Source organism: Scomber japonicus, chromosome 5 (assembly GCF_027409825.1).
Source record: "Scomber japonicus isolate fScoJap1 chromosome 5, fScoJap1.pri, whole genome shotgun sequence".
In the NCBI taxonomy this organism is placed as follows: Eukaryota; Metazoa; Chordata; class Actinopteri; order Scombriformes; family Scombridae; genus Scomber; species Scomber japonicus.
In genome coordinates this window covers 32,479,822-32,496,698 of record NC_070582.1, presented here as the reverse complement: position 1 = coordinate 32,496,698, position 16,877 = coordinate 32,479,822, and the positions used below count along the sequence as shown (strand labels likewise).

Below are 16,877 nucleotides of genomic sequence, written 5' to 3'. Positions count from 1 at the left end.
CATTTTCATTTCATTGAGATGTATAGGTCTAATTACAAAATGATTCAAGTTGAGATACTAAAATGAAATGCATGTGGGTTACAAATTTGCTGCTTTCTTTTTTAATTATTATATTGAATTAGACACTTTTATATCTTTTGGCATGTTCAAGTGTATTTTCTTCTCTGATTTTACACCACAATAACAACCCCATATATACGCCTCCAGTATCAAAGGTCACCTGATAATGATCATCACAGAGGCCCTGGAAACAGAGATCCACTCAGGTCAGGTTAAATATGTGTTTTGTAGTAAACGGTCTTAGAAACACTGCTGTACTGTCTGTGTTGTAAAATAGAGAAACAGTTGTGCATATTTCATTATATAATGACGTAGCTCTGGGTTGTTTTTTGTTTTGTTTGTTACTTCACATGACCAGATCTGTCCCAAGAAAGCAGCAGACTAGCCTGGATACAGCCATTCATTAAACATCTCAGCTTTGTGATTCAAGTTATAGCCAGTGGGTTCTTCTCAGGAGGCAACGGCAAGGGTCAAATCGACAAACGAAACAAAAGTAAAGGACGTTAACATTTTTTAATTCAGGCCTGATCATGGTATGACTGGCCTTTTCTCCATGTGGGGTGACTGGGTGGGAGACACTTTGGTGACATAGCAGTAAATCATTTTGAGGTGCTTCACAGACTATATTAGACTGAAGTAAAAATGTTGAATCAGTCCTTTAAAAGAATAAATGACCTGTTAAAATGTTTCTAGAGTGTTAAAACAGTGATCACTTTTAAATGACACCAACAAAGATAAAAGAGACATCCATAAATATAATATATGATTTAATTTGTGTGTATGTGTAAAAAGCAAATGTATCGATTCATTATGAGCTATGCAGATTTCAGACAGCAGTCAAACTGATATTTATAGAAGGACATAGGCAATATAAATTGTTCTAGATTATTCTCAGATGATGATATAACATTTTTAATCAATGAAGGTTGCTGTTTGTCAGCAGTCAACAAGTTAAACATAGATAGTCAGTTTACTTATTTACTGACTTACATGCCCTTTGTCCCCATTAAATTTCAAAACAGATGAGATTCTGTCATTTTTTACAGTTAAAAGTGAGTGTGCAAACAGACCGTCATTTTTCCTAACTCTAGACCACTGAATGCTGGTCAGCTGTAGAGGATGGATGAAAAACATTTAAAACCAATGATGTTACTCATATGGACAATATTACCCATGTGCTTGTAATCAATCCTTAAGGCAAAGTGTATTTTACCTAGTAAACCTGTCACCTGACTTTCTCATGTGTAACCTACTTTTACATAAGGTGTCAGCAGTGAGAAGATGAGTATTATTAAACCATATAAAGTGGAAGTAAAATGAGATGTGGTTTGTGCTGACTGGATGTTTAAGGGACAGGTTCACAATTTTCAACTCTGTCTTAAAACAGCAGTTTTAAGACAGAGTTGGTAAATAGGTTTTTATTCCCATAATTATTCCTCCTGTTCATACTGACCATTAGAAGATTCCTTCATTATGCACTCACAATCAAGTGATGGGGGCCATAATCCACGTACATGGACTGTGTGTGTGGATCTATTGTTCCACCTGGTGACCAAAAATGGGCAAAACAACGAAGGGTGGCGGATTGTCCCGAAACTTGCTCCAGGGTCTACGAGCAGAAAATAGCAACTTGCAAGGTGCAATGCATCTCTCCTTGTTTTATACAAAGTTAATGTTTTATTGTGCACTGTCCCTGTCTAAATTAAATCAAAATTACAATTGACAGAATCCACAGTCCTCCTTCTGTGCAAAAAGTGTCAAATCAACTAGGTGTTGTTAAATGTTATATGTCTTTTTAGTGTTGAAGTCCCTCTTTTTATTTCATTAATGCATTTTTGCATAAATTAAATGCATGTTTGACTACATGGAAACACTGTCTGAGGAAACAGAAAGAGAGAATGTAATGCTAAAAAGACTGTAAATGTAGTGAATATACAGTTGATATGACTAACTCAGCGTTCTGAAGCTTCAAGTGCATTTTTGAACAAAAAGACTGTGTGTGGGGATTTTGTCCTCCATCACTTTCATTAAAAGCACATTTGAAGCAGACTTTTAATAGTCAGTATGAACAGGAGGAATGATTACAGTGAGCAATTCAGTGTTCATAAGGACACTTGACTGTTGTTTTAAGACAGACGTGAAAAATTGTGAACCTGTCATTTAAGGCATTGGCAATGAAAAGAAGAGTTGAAGGATTAAACCACTTAAATAAAACATGCCTTGTCCTGAATTTATACTTTAAAGAACCAGTAGAGCTCTAGGTGAGTTAATATGGGCAACTTTGTGTTGATTGATGTTTTTTCTTTTAGGTTTGATAGTGACACTGGACTGTTTTTCAGTCAATTTTAACCAGTTTTTGTCTGTCAGCCTCTGTCAAAGTCCTCCTGACCTGTTGGCACAGCAGCGCGCATCACATCCTGAGGAGAGCGAGCAAGCATGATGTCATATCCTGTACGGAGCAGCGTGTCATCCAATCAGCGTGCTCCTCAGAAGAGCCGGGGAAAATATGCGAAACAACACATTTGTGTTCATGTTGCACCTCTGAGCTAAACTCTACCAGCGCTAATTAACTGAGGAGTACAGACAGTTCTGCACCTACATTCATCCTACACAGCAGGTATGAAGCTGTCTGTAACAACGTATAGTTATTCTCAATATTGATGTTTTAAAGTTAACTGAACTGCCAGCGTATGTTAGCCGCTTAGCCTGTTAGCTGCCGTAGAGCGCCATTCATTTTGACATGAAGCTAGCCAGGTTAAAGTAGCATACTAACAAACACGAGGTTAACACGAGGTTTTTATCATTAATGTATATTTGGTATCTAGTTTGCCTTCATAGGTAGTTTAATAACCGCTCCAGCTGTCTCTTTTTTACAAACTAGCTGGCCAGGAGGTTAGCATCGTGTTAACATTGAGCTAACTTGACAACCACACCATGGGTTCAGTCTGTTGGTGTCAGCTGTCAGAAGATGTTTGGCAGGCTTGTGTATGTGTTTTATAAATGTTATGTTAGTCACAGTCTGTATGACATGAGCTCTGTTTAATACGTTGAAGATTTGTGGCAGTAAATTAGAGAAATTGTAAAACTTGAAATGAAACTGAAGATGGAATGGGGATGATTGAGTTAGATAAAAACAGCTATTAAACTCAATTAATCAATGTTCCTTTTGATTAAAATACACATGTGAAGTTGTGTTCTGTCTTATGTATCCAAGCACATTTTCTCTTTCTGGGGTGTTGTGTTAACTATTAACAGTTTGTTTAGAGTAATGTAACTGTGTACTGCAGCCACCTTCACTTGGTTTGTTTTCAGGGCTTTTTGCCTTCATTCTGGTGTAATTAATCATTTGGATTGAAGTCACTTGACCTGTTAAGAACGTTGCACTTTTTAACCCTAAAATCCAGTGGCTGTTTGTTTTCATGTCTTTGTGCTGTTGCATGATCAACTATCCAAGTTATTTACTACACAGTTATCTTAGTATACCAGATTGTTCACAATTTCTGAGCTCTGTTGTGTTCTTGGCTTACATTGTGCCAAATCATGGACTTTGACAAACCAAATAAACGCTGAATGAAATAAGGATAACTCTTTCATATCACACTATACTGTATGTAATGTTGCAGCAGCTATATATTGTGTGCAATAAAGTGTCTGCCAAATTCAACTGAAAAACAATTGACAGAAAAAAAAACAATTAATCCAGGGAATTAGATATCTGACAAATCATGTAACACATTGATGTAATAATCCTGTAAAATACCACATTTCCATAAAGGTCTCCTGCCTGTGGATCAGGAACATTGGTCAACATTGCCTTACACTTATATTTAGTGGATAGCACCAGAGGTCACTAATAGGCAGACCGGGATCCAGATCCGAACCTAGATGCTGTTCTATCCAGACCCAGACCTGTAACTTATGACATATTGAGGATTGTTAAATTTTGTCTGAGCGTTTCTATTTTAATGGACACAGCTTCTCCAGCTATTATGATGAAAGTGGAGTGTGAGGCTAATCAGCCAGTCAAATCCGTACATTCGGACACACGGAGAGACATGACTGTCAGTGAGATACACACGGGGAAAAGAGGAGAGACAGAGAGGTGGCAGATAAGAGGAAGCTATTTCACATGGTGTGCTTGAAGAAAAGTAAAGTGGACAATGAAAGTAGGGCTTTTAATCAGGAATGAACATAAAGCTACATTTTCAGTGAATTTTAACTGAATACCCCTGACATATACTGTCTTTATATTCACTCATAATCACCCTCTCTCTCTTTCTACAGGTATGGATGCAGAGGGTTTCGGGGAGCTTCTGCAGCAGGCTGAGCAGCTAGCTGCAGAGACAGAGGCAGTGTCAGAGCTGCCACACGTTGAGAGGAACCTTCAGGAGATCCAGCAGGCGGGAGAGAGACTTCGATCTCGTACCCTGACCCGTACCTCGCAAGATGCTGCTGACGTAAAAGCGTAAGGAATATGCCCCGTGTTTACATAAGCATAAAAATATCTCATTAGATTTCTGCAATTTCAGATTCTCTTCACCTGACACTTTGATACGATCTTTACTTTAGTAACTTGTATCTTTAAAGTGATGATATTCAACACCATTTGATTTAATGCATTAATGATAATCTCTTCCAGATATTTCTTAAAGCTTTCCAATTTTCACCTAGCTCCTGTTTATTGTTTGAAGACTTATGCCGTGTCCAAAATCACTCCGTATTTACTATACAGTGCATACATTTACCCTCCTCTATTTTATTTCAGTGTCTGAATGCTGAGTGTGTCAATATATCCACTGTATAGTTAGTGTATGAAATCTTGATTTGCTGCTCACTACTGAGTGAACGATTTAGTGTTTATTACATAGGGTGTAGTGAATGGGTGACTAAGGGAGTGATTCTGGACACAGCCTTGATCTTTAGAACCTTAAAGTAACTATATAAAATGTAGTACGTAGTGTACAAATTGGCCAAATTGTCAATATAACTACTTTTTGTAAAACATTAAATGCAAAAGCACTTTGAAAATTTTCACTGAGCCCATAAAAAAGATCTAGATACTATTCTAGGATTATTCTTGTAAGAAATTTGTAAGCATGTTTAATTGGGCCGTGTCCATTTAAAAAATTAAATGTATTATAAGTGCCATTTATTGTATTATTTGTTCTTTTTTCCCCCTTACAAACAACAAATCATGAGAACTGACCGGATGTGATCTTTAACCACTGGATAGCACTGTCATTATAGCAACATCTCTTGTGCCCTCTAGTGGATATAAAGTAAAACTACAGTTGAATTCCTCCATCCCATTCATTCATTCACCACTCTGTTGCACTCATAGGTCAATCCTCCTCGGTTCCAGAGGTTTAGACATCTTCCACATTTCTCAGAGGTTGGAAAGTCTAAGCGCCGCCACCACCTTCGAGCCCCTGGAGCCAGTCAAAGACACAGACATACAGGTATGAACGACATCAGGCCATGAGTCCGGCTAGCTGCTAATGCACTCATGTGACACATATATAGGTTGTTTCACTAGAGAAAGACTTTTGTGTGACGTTTTTTGTGAACTGCAAAAAAACACAGTCCACTGTTTCAGATATCATAACAATACAGAGTGATGAATCTTTGTCTAAGAGAACATCTTTGGCTGTGGTGTTTAAACACTGCCATGCAGAGACCAGATTGACCAGATAACAAACAACGATTTAAATTAGTTTTTGGGCCTGTAATGTTAATTAACTACAGCTGTAAAATCAAGTGCGACACGATTTTGCAAATAGCTTAAATGAAACGCTTCTAAAAATAAATAGCACCACTGCAAAAAAAAAAAAAGAAAAAAAGAATGATCAAGTGAACATGACCTGGAGCTCCTTTATTTAATAAAAAGAAGACATAGCAACATATGGGTACAGCAAGTAGCCTACAGATTAAGAGAGCTGAACCTGTTGAACTTCAAGAGATCTCTGCACTTTTTGTTTTTATATAATAAAACAATTGCTTGAACCATTTCAACCCAGATTTGCATCAGAGTTGTGTTATTCTACAAAAGTTTTTTTTATAACAGATTTTCACAGTGTACAAAAACAAACAAACAGTATACTGTATTCAGTCTAATCCCAAGTGTGTTATTCTACATTTTGACACCAAAATTTAAATTTTTACTGCAAATTAATATCGGTTCTAAATATCGGTTATCGGTTTCCTTGATTACTAATAATCGGTATCGGTATCGGCCCTTAAAAAACCATATTGGTCGATCCCTACTTAACACCCAGTGGTTGCGTTAGACTTTCTCATTGTCCGTGATTTAGACAGGCTCATAGATATTCCGTCATCATTTAATATTACCCATCATCTTCATTTTAATTTTTTAATGATGATAAGACATATTTATTAGCTTTTGTTTTCCTTCATCCATGTTCATTTTGTAATAGTCGGTACAGCTGCATCCCTCTGTGAGCCACAGTAGTAAAAAAACACTTACGTAAGCATCATGTCTGCTACTGTACTTTTCAACATGCTGTCAGCACCAGAACATTCATCTAGTCCTCTCTGGCCACATGTTACAAGTTCTTGCATTTATCCTCCACCACATCAGTCCCTCTTTTTCACCTCGTTTATCAGTGATTTTTGGGCTTCTTAACCCTTACATACCATTCATATTCTACACCATCGCAGTATTTTCCAGGTGAATTTTGACCTGCTCTAAGAATCCCATCATAAAGTGTCTATACCAAATTTTGACCTAGCAATCAGGTCTTGCACTTGAGACAATAGACAAGACTAGATAATAACCCACCAACTGGACAGGGGTGTGAATAACTTAGTTATGGTTCATAACCCTCAGTGTAATCTCTCAAAATGATGGACGGCCTTCAGATTTTTCCGTCATTATTTAAAAAATTCAGTCAATGACGGGAAAATATTCAAGCAAGGTGATCTCTGCTTACACCTGTAGGAGAGTGTAAGACTGCAGACCATAATCAGTATATACATCAGGGGTGTCAAACTTATTTCATTCAAGGGCCACATATAGCCCGATTTGATCTCATGTGGGCCGGATCATTAAAAAGAGGAAAGGAAGGAAGGAAAGATGGAAGGAAGGAAGGATAGACGAATAGAAGGAAGGAAGGAAGGAGGGACAAACGAAAGGAAGGAAGGAAGGGAGGACGGAAGAAAGGAAAATAAGACAGGAAGGAAGGATGGAAAAAGGTAAAGAAAACAGGAAAGATAGATGGAAGGGAGGGAGGGAGGGAGGAGGAAGGAAGGAAGGAAGGACGGAAAAAGGACAAGAAGAAAGGAAAGAGAGATGGAAGGAAGGAAGAGAGGAATGAAAAAAGGAAGGAAAAGAAGACAGGAAGGAAAGTGGACCGGATTGGACCCCTCTGTGGGCCGGTTCTGGCCCACGGGCCGCATGTTTGACACCCCTGTTTACATGAAGAGAAAAAAACAAAAATCTGGAGTATTTGTTGTGGGTGCGTGCATTGTACTTTGTCCCATGTATTCAGTTGAACATTGAGAATTGGTTCAGAATGGATCTGCAAAAAGTCTGAAATGGTGAAGCAGAAGTCATTTTTCCATTAACAGAAGCTTAACTGCCCCATCTTCACTACAGAGTGGGAAGATACTGAGTTTTGCTGTGGTCATATTATCTGGTTACTGATGGAGGTAAATGGGTGCTGGGTGGAGATGCGGCAGGAGAAACACTCACACTGTAACGTGTAACCCTGGCGAGGTGGCATTTGCTTTCAACATATTTTGGTCTCTGGCTTTAATAATATACAGAGAATGTGAAGCAAGAGTTGATTTAGAACCACAATCAATGAGACTCTTTAGAGTACTCAGCTGCAGGAGGCAGTAAAGCCATAACGACATGGAAGTACAGTTGTAAAATGTGCTTATACTCTACACTGTTATATGGCTTCTATTAGCTGTACAGTATATTTCTGAGAGGAATCATTTTGCATCATATTGTCATAAAATTCAACAATCGAGTCGTAGCTTCCCAAATTGGTTTTGGGATTGCAGTTTAAGCATTTAATAATTTGTGTTGGCAATGTTATTTTACCTTTTTATAGTAAATAAGTAGACTCCATTAGAGGCAGTTGCAGTTATGATCAGCTACAGTGTATATAAAGATTGATACACACTAGTATTTCCTTTGAATATTTTATTTTCCAGGTTGTATGGGAAGTTGCTGCCTTTTTCTGAGCTCCATCTGTCTCTCCGTCCCTCCATCCTTCTTCATCCTCTGTTCATTTATCTCTCTCCACCACCTCTGTTCTCTCTAAGCTTGTTCAGCTGTAGATGCGACTGCAGTCTAGTCTAACTCACTCTTTTACACCTGCTTATTCATCTTCTCTTCTTTTTTTCCCGCCCCCTCCGATCAGTTTTCAGTCTTTCACATGAACTGGACTTTTTAAAAATCTAAATGTCTTTGATTCTTTCTCGGCCAGCCGGATGTGTGCTAGCCTGGGTGGGTTTGACTGACTAACTGGAAGAGCACTTAGCTTCTGGCAGCGTGGGGGTGCACACGCACACACACACACACACACACACACACACACACACACACACACACACACACACACACACACTGTTCTTGCACTTTCCCCTTTATTGGTTTATAAGAAAGCATTGCATTAAAAAGTTATAAAGTTTCACTTCAGTGGAATAATTCCTCCTCTGTGTCAGAGACTAACTACAGCTCGATTCCAAGAAGGTGCTGAACATTAGTGTTAACATTGTATTAGCAGTCATATAAAGACCAGTATATAATATTTAATTTGAATGTTTCTTAGGCTAGTGGAGTGGATAAGTAGGCAAAAACCTAACTAATAAATGAGGCTCTTACTCTTGTGAAATAGATCATTTCACTGTGTATTGTGCTGTGTATGATTGTGTATGTGACAAATAATATTTGACTTTTAAAAAGAACTACTTACACACTAGGCTTACTCAGCAATATTCAATAACAGCTACATAAAGGAGCGTTTTTGCATGCCATCCAAAATCTCCCTCCTCCTTCTTCCCTCTTTCTTCTCTCCTTCTTCTCTCTCTCTCTGTGATTGTAGTGAGCAGTAAATGAAGTACGGGTTGGTTTATCAAACTAGTTTAAACTTTAATCAGTTAACAGGTTAGCAGTAGCTTAAGTTGTAGAGCGGGTTGGCCATTAATCAAAGCATCTGCAGCTCAATCCTGTCCTCATGTCAGTGTCGCTGAGCAAAGACACTAATTACCAAGCGACACCTGGAAAACCATGTCTGCCAAATGAATGTAATGTAGCAGCTTGGATTGAAATGCAATGTTAAGAATGAAGTGTTAATTTGCAAAAACGGATGAAAGGCGTTCTTAAAAATGAATAAACAAACACCTGTGTGACTGATACTCCCTGGAGTGCCTTCACACACACACACACACACACACACACACACACACACACACACACACACACACACACACACACACACAAACAATGATTTAGGGTAATAAATGCATTTATTATTAATGAATGCATTTATTATCCTAAAACATGTTTTTGTGTGTGTGTGTGTGTGTGTGCTCCAGGGAGTATCAGTCACACAGGTGTTTGTTTATTCATTTTTAAGAACGGCTTTTATCTGTTGTAACAAATTAACTCTTCATTGGATCACATGTGCAGTACAATGGGAAAGTTTTAGGCACTAAAAGTAAAGTGAGGATGCTTTCAAAAGAATAATGCCATGAACAGTTTTTATTTATCACTTTCATACAAAGTTCAGTAAACAGACAAAGACCTAGATGAAATCAATATTTGGTGCTTTGCCTTTAAAAACAGCAGCCTTGTTCTTCTTGTCAGTGAAGATGGTTCTTTATGACTCTGGTTGGATGCTTCTGGTCGTTTTCATGCTGCAGAATAAATTTGGGACTGATCAGACATCTTAATATCTAAAATGCCTAAAACCTTTGCACAGAACTGTAAATCTGAGTAACATCACATTGTCTTACTATCAATCAGTAGGTAGATATCCACCTCTAGTAACTCAAACAATACGAATTTAATGTACAAAAAACAGTGCAGAACAGTATTCCTTCTGTCTGTGTAAAGTAAGAATAAATATATGTTCTGAGTTTGACATACCACAGAAAAGTGTGTTGTTAACCACTCTGCCAAATTTGAATGATTAAAAAAATCGCCAACTATAGTCTCTTTCTCTGCTCCCAAACGCTGTGGGAGTGCCCACCGAGTTCACTGAAACCCCGCCCCCTACCAAGTGTCGCCTGTCAATCAAAGTCACCACCTCTACCAGAAACATGGACCCTACGTCTGAGAGCTTTCTGCTAATAACTCAGCTGCTAGCTAGGTGGCTAGCTTGGCAGATAACTTGGCGGCTAACTGGCTAACTGAGCTAACTGGCTAACTGTAGACTGTAGTAGTAGTAGTAGTAGTGTGTGTGCTGAATGTATTTATACCTCTACAGCAGCAGGGGCGGGTTTATGCTAATCATTTTCAGACCTGCCCACTAAACCCTGAAGCCTAGCTCCACAATTCAAATCTAAATGGTTGAAATGCTTTTTACACATTTTTTAGAAATACATTTATGAGCTATTTAATGTGTTTAGAAGAAAATGTTTGAATTCACTTTACACGGTCTTTAAAATATAAAAGTTCAGTTCTGTGGCTTCACTTTGTATTTTAAAAACCATACTCCATTAAAACAATTCCACAAACTACATCCTCCAAAAAGGACCTCGGAGTTGAGCCGACAATCTTGTGGCACGCCGTCAACAACAAATAAAAAATAATAGTTTTGGTAGTTGTAGTAGGCTGCATTACAAAAGTACAGAGATTTGTGTGTTGACCACACAGAGGTGAGCAGTCGACCATGTAGCCAGCTGCTGGTACAACTTGTGTTTCGACTCGGATCATGAGAGCATATGCACACTTGATTCTAATTTCAAATTGTGACTAATGACTCTAATCTAACTGGGTGTGTTTGGCTCCGTGACAACGAGCCAACAAAAATTAAGCAGACTCAGGAGGCACGTTCAGCCAGAAATAACAAAACAACAGAGGAAAGCTTGTGGTTTCAAAGTAAAACTGCTGAAAGAAAACAGAGCCAAGTTCTGATCAGCATCAAGCTGCACTGCAGCCCACTTTTCCTCCTCCTACGGATCATGATTTAACATCCTGCTGTGACACTTGCAGACACCTCACTTCACCAAATACAATGTGAAGAAAGCAGGTTAATTGGTGCTAAGATATAAGAAAACATTAACACAACACAGGATTCACATAATCAGTGTAAGACCCAGGCAACAGCATCACTTAAAAACAGTAGACTTAACGTTAGACATTGTAAGATTATTTCATCTATCTAAATAGTTGACATCAAAGGAAATGCATGCAGTGTATCATACTGATTAATGCTAGTTGGAAAGTAATCGGATATGAATAAATATCTAGTCAAAAAAAGAGGTAGAGGCTCATTGTTACCATCTTTGAAATGACTTTCATTCTAATCTTGGTCTTTTAACCAATACATACATCCACATGCTCCACACTCTTTAATGGATTTCATTCTCATCTATTTGTGTTGACTGTCCTCCAGATGTCTCCAATGACATTGCTGCTTATCAAAGGTGCAGCGGTACAGATTCTGGTGTTTAGATGTAGGGCCTCAGGGCTGAAAGACAGCTCAGCATTACATACTTCACAACACTAAAAAATGGAGCACCTGCAGGCACAATGTAGCATGATGTCTGAGAGCGTTATTCATCTGTGAAACGCAGAAATGGAGGAGAAAATGATCTGAATCCATACATTATCTGCAGTGAAAGAGTGTGTAGCAGCTCCAGGGTGTGTCTGATGAAAGATTGACAGATTCTGAGGTGCATCTAAGATCACTGGAATAATGAAAAAAACAGATTTATAATGGTTGAATTTTGCTTTTAACATAACAGTGCCTTGGGATTGGAGGAAGCGCTGAAGGTTGATATATGGGACACAAAGGCAATGGAAACTGTCAGTTTATGTGAATGTGTGTCTATAAATGTGTGTGTGTGTGTTTAGCATTAGCGAGCTTTGAACGAGCATGCCTCTGTGGTTCTTGTGTGGCATACACACACACACACACACACACACACACACACACACACACACACACACACAGATATCGAGGGAATTGGTGTGTGAATGATGTGTCTGCATGTATGGCTGAACACACATCAGTAAGGACTTCACTATAGATGCCTATAGACAGAGTCCTAGATTTAGGGCTTAATAAATGTGGGCCATGTGTAGTGGGCTTCCTCAGATTTAACAAGATGGATTTTGGTTTGTTAATGTAGCATCATTTTCCCTCTCAGTCTATTACTAAATCAGATATTCAGATTATTCTGTGCAAGCAAAGAAGAAACAGAGTTGATTCCATGATACTGAAGCACAAACTTTCCATTTAATATTAGAAAATGTAAAATGTAGTGTGATTGTCTCTCATCTGCAGCTGTAATTTCATAGGATTTTTGCAAATCTAACTAATCATGATATCACAATTATGTTGTAATTATTAACATTACATGCAAAGGTGTGCAAAGAGATGGAACTATCATTATTGGCAGATGTTCTGTTTGTTGGGCTCTTTTGTGCAGAATGCCATATACTGTATGGTTGAGTAGGTTTGACTGATTGGATTATACTTATAGGTTGTTATAGTGCACACTAGGGCCTGACTGATAACGGATTGTTGAGACCAATGCTGATACCAAAATTAGGGAGTAAAACAATTCCAATATGGATATGTTGGCTGATATATACTTATGGAATATGTTCATGAATACACATTTTTTGAACGATCCATCAAGTGTGGTTATCAATTGTGACAAAGATATGTAATGGAAACATAAACCTTATTATTATTATTATTATTATTATTATTATTATGATAAACAGAGAATTTAATAATTACCAATAATTATAAACAGCCTACGTATATGGGTCAATGACGTGGTGTAAGCCAGTGTCAAGGAAAATAAATGTGAACCAAAATGTGTTATTTAGGAAAAAAAAGGTTGTTTTGAGGATATGTCCTGCTCAATATTGAAATGTAGAAATACTCCCCAAAAAAATTACACTTAAATATACTGTAGGTGGATAAATATTTAATATTTATCATTCTTTTGTGGTTACACCATTTGACATTTTCAGGAGCATTCAGTCTTACTTCTGGTAAAAAAAATGGTGTAAATATCATTTCAAATGATATAAAACCAACAAAAATACTAAATGTACATTTTAACAAACCTGATGCTGCTTTAAAACTATTTTTAAAGATATTTTTAGATTGCATACATATATCAAACTTGAATTAAGAAGAAAAATCAAATATATATAAAATTCCGCCTATATAACTTTAAAGAATTTTTTAAAATATTGACCCATATTGGACAACATATACACCGATACTGATATATCTGTGATAGGTCAATATCAGCGGACCGATATATATGTCTCTAGTGTGCTCTAGTACACACACACACTTGGATGCATACATTAATGAGAATGTCCCAACATCAAGAATCTGAACATGTAAATAAAAGTCATGTTTCTTAACAAATCGGAGCTGATTGTCTGATCACTCAGTTTGAATGTTACATACAGACACATACAGGTTCAGCAGCAGCCTGTCACATAATAGCCGTCTTTACAATGAAATCCTTGTTTCATGATCTCAGTGTGGTGTTTGCACTGTACGCTGTGTGTGTTGGCAATTGTCATGATTAACAATGAACTGCTGTGGGTCGGTCGGTATTTAGCATTTTGGGGGTATTTTGTCCTCTGCGCCATCAAATAACGCACACAACGGTAAACAAAGGAGGGAGACAAACTCTAATGTATACACAAGAGAAAGGAGGAGGGAGAGTAACATGGAGATCTCACAAACAATGGACACAAACATGAAACATAAGAAGTGGAAGGCGAAGAGCGGTGCCGGTGGGAAAAATGGCGACCGGCTGCATTTTTTTTTTTTTTTTTTCCTTCCTGTCTCTGTGTCCTCATGGCACTTTTTTCCCCCCATGTTCCATCTTTCTCTGCCAGGGCTCTGTCTCTCCTTTTCTTTACCTCTTTTACTCTCTTTCACATGCTCCTTCTGCTTACTCTTCTTTTACTTCACCTTGTCTGCTCTCTGATTTCTTCCCCCCCCCTCTTCTCTTCCCTCTCCCATTTACATCTTTTCTCTTCCTCTGCCCTCCCCAACCCCTTACATTCACACACACACACACACACACACACACACACACACATACACATACACATATCCTTCAGCAGTGATGGCATGCGTTCAGTGGATGCAGTTGGCTAAGCCCAGAGCATCTGCTGAGATAGACGAACACTACTGACATCGCTTCACAGGGTGTGTGTGTGTGTATGTGTATTATGCACAGGGTCTGTGTGCTGTGTTTGCATGCCTGTATCTGTGTCAGTCGCAATCAATTGCGTATACAGTCTCTGTGTGTGTGTGTGTGTAACGTAGATTTAGCAGCACGTGGGCGCAGGCATTTTCACTCTCGTCTGAGCCGGCTTGCACATATGACGGTGGGTGTATGTCATGTGGCCGTGTGTAAATGAGTGTGTGCCATCTGCACAAGACTACACTAGTGGAGGTGTGTGTGTGTGTGTGCTTTGTGCGTGCTGTGGTAGTCAGCCTGCATATAGGAATGGGAATGCCCCCCCCCCACCACCCCTCGCCCCATGTGCTTCCCAAACCCTTCATTAACTAAACATGACCCTTAAGAACATGATTAGCCTCATTTCAAGACAGGATGTCGGAAGCCATCAACTGAGGGGGAAAAAATCCATTACTATAATTGCATTGAGCTGAGGGAGGGAGGAGAGAGGGATGGAAGAAAGGATGCATAGATGGATAAAAAGGAAGAAAATGAGTGGGACTGAGGGAGGGAGAGAGGGAGGGAGGAGGCGGAGGGCCATCAGAGATGCTGGGATGAAGTGAAGGAGAGAGAGAGAGGGAGAGAGGGAGGATGGAGGAGAAGGGCTGAGAGAGAGAGAGGGGGGGGGGGGGGGTGTCAGCTGATGGTGGGAACTGAGTCTCTATATGAATCCATAGCTCCTTCTCGTGGATCCCCCCCCGTTTCTGAATGCTCAGTTGGTACGTCCCTCCGACAATAAAACCACCTCCAGTGAGTCTTGATGTGGCACTTCCACTCGGTTCTCCGGCTCACGCGCAACAGTCACTGGCCTGCTTTTTTCGAAATGGGGGGGGCGAAGGCTGCAAGCGGACCGCCGTGCCGGCTCGACAGGGGCACAGGGAACACGCCCCAGCATGGCGGCCACTGCTGCTGCTGCTGCCCTGGCACAGCGACACAGAGGGATGGAGAGAGGTGGAGGGGTGCAACACAGGTCGGTCTGGGCTGTCAAAGCTCAGATACCTGGCTAGACAAAGAAACCAAAAACTATTTTTTTTACTCTTCTTCATCTCATCCTGTCTTCTTGTCCGTCTGAAAAAACAGGCAGGTGCTGAGCATGAGTGAGTATTACCTATATGCACACGCACACACATTATACTCACACACATAACTGTATCAGACAGGCATGTGCTTTGTCTGTCACACTTTTGTCATCTGTCTGTCTTTCTCCATGTCCTCTCTTGTCATTCTACATCGTCCATGGCTGTAAGGAGAACATGAAATGACGACGATGATCGTATAAACCGATTTTTAATTATAGGAAGCAATTGTTATCGTCTCGAATACATATATGTGAATATATGCAGTAGTTTTTAATGTATATATTTTTTCTACACAGGAAGTGAAGGAGTGAAGGGTGGGGCTACTTACGCACGCACACACAGACACACACAGACACACACACACTCGGGCACTGGTCTGCTCATTGTGTCATGGCAAACGAGGACAGAAAACCTCCTACTCTTACTTTCACGATGCCTGGCACAGAGAGCGAGGCTCATTTCCCCTTTAACTGCTCTTTGATCGTGTCTGTATGTATCTTAATAGATATCTCCAGTCCATATATATCCCTGCAACACATCTCAGTGTGTGTGATAAGCATGAAGCCAGTGAAAAATCGGGGCCGGCTGATTTCGCCCCAAACACGCAGTGAGGCTTTTCACTCAGGCGCAGACAGTGTGACTATCATGACTGAGGCTCATACAGAGGGCCTTGTGTGTGCCGGCCCATGTGTGCATGTTAACATGCGTATTTAAAGACACAGGCTCATCACATACATGCAGTTAAAGGAGTGCTTTGTCATACGATTCCCAAAAAAACATGTTTGTTCCTCGGTTTACAATAAGGTGTATTTTTAGAGACGCACGTCCACTGATCTTTCTTAACATCTGCGCATCTTAGCAGAAAAGCTTCCATCAGATGAATCCTCAGTTCTACCTGCATCCTATTTCTCGAACACACGCCTCCCTTTTAGCGTTTTAACAGCGATGGAGTATTTCCTTATTTATCTTCCAGTTGTGAAATTCTTTTCCGGGGCTGGTTCTGTTCCTCTAGAAGCTTCTGAGCTGTCTGGCCAGCAGGCTGTGAGTGTTCACAGTGGGTTGCAGATCTCTCAGGATACACAATACAGGGGTGGGGCAACAGAAACCATACTGTACATCTTTTGGAAACACCTATAACCCAGTAACTCATTCCATCGAAGCAAGCAGTAAAGTTAAAATGTCTTTGTTTACTCTATGGCTCTTAATGTGTGTGCACGTCGCCTCAGTTTTCAGGTTTTTTCTCTCCTGTTATGTATTTTTATCATTTGGGAATGAGTGTGAGGAGGAATTGAAGCGTTGGCAGTGTTTAGT

General features: G+C 39.5%; 1 protein-coding gene across 2 annotated transcripts in view; it reads left to right on the top strand.

The window, feature by feature from the left end:
• Positions 1–251: 251 nt before the first annotated feature.
• The window catches only part of nup93 (nucleoporin 93), a 37,045-nt gene continuing 20,419 nt past the window's right edge, over positions 252–16,877 (top strand). The window contains exons 1-3 of one of the 2 annotated variants that reach the window (XM_053318778.1): positions 252–266; positions 4,345–4,525; positions 5,402–5,519. In XM_053318778.1, the coding sequence (XP_053174753.1) occupies positions 4,347–4,525; positions 5,402–5,519 (297 nt within the window). In that variant the 5' untranslated portion in view covers positions 252–266; positions 4,345–4,346. Of the gene's footprint in view, positions 267–2,559; positions 2,678–4,344; positions 4,526–5,401; positions 5,520–16,877 lie in introns of those variants that run through there. The other variant, XM_053318777.1, reaches the window with a different exon arrangement.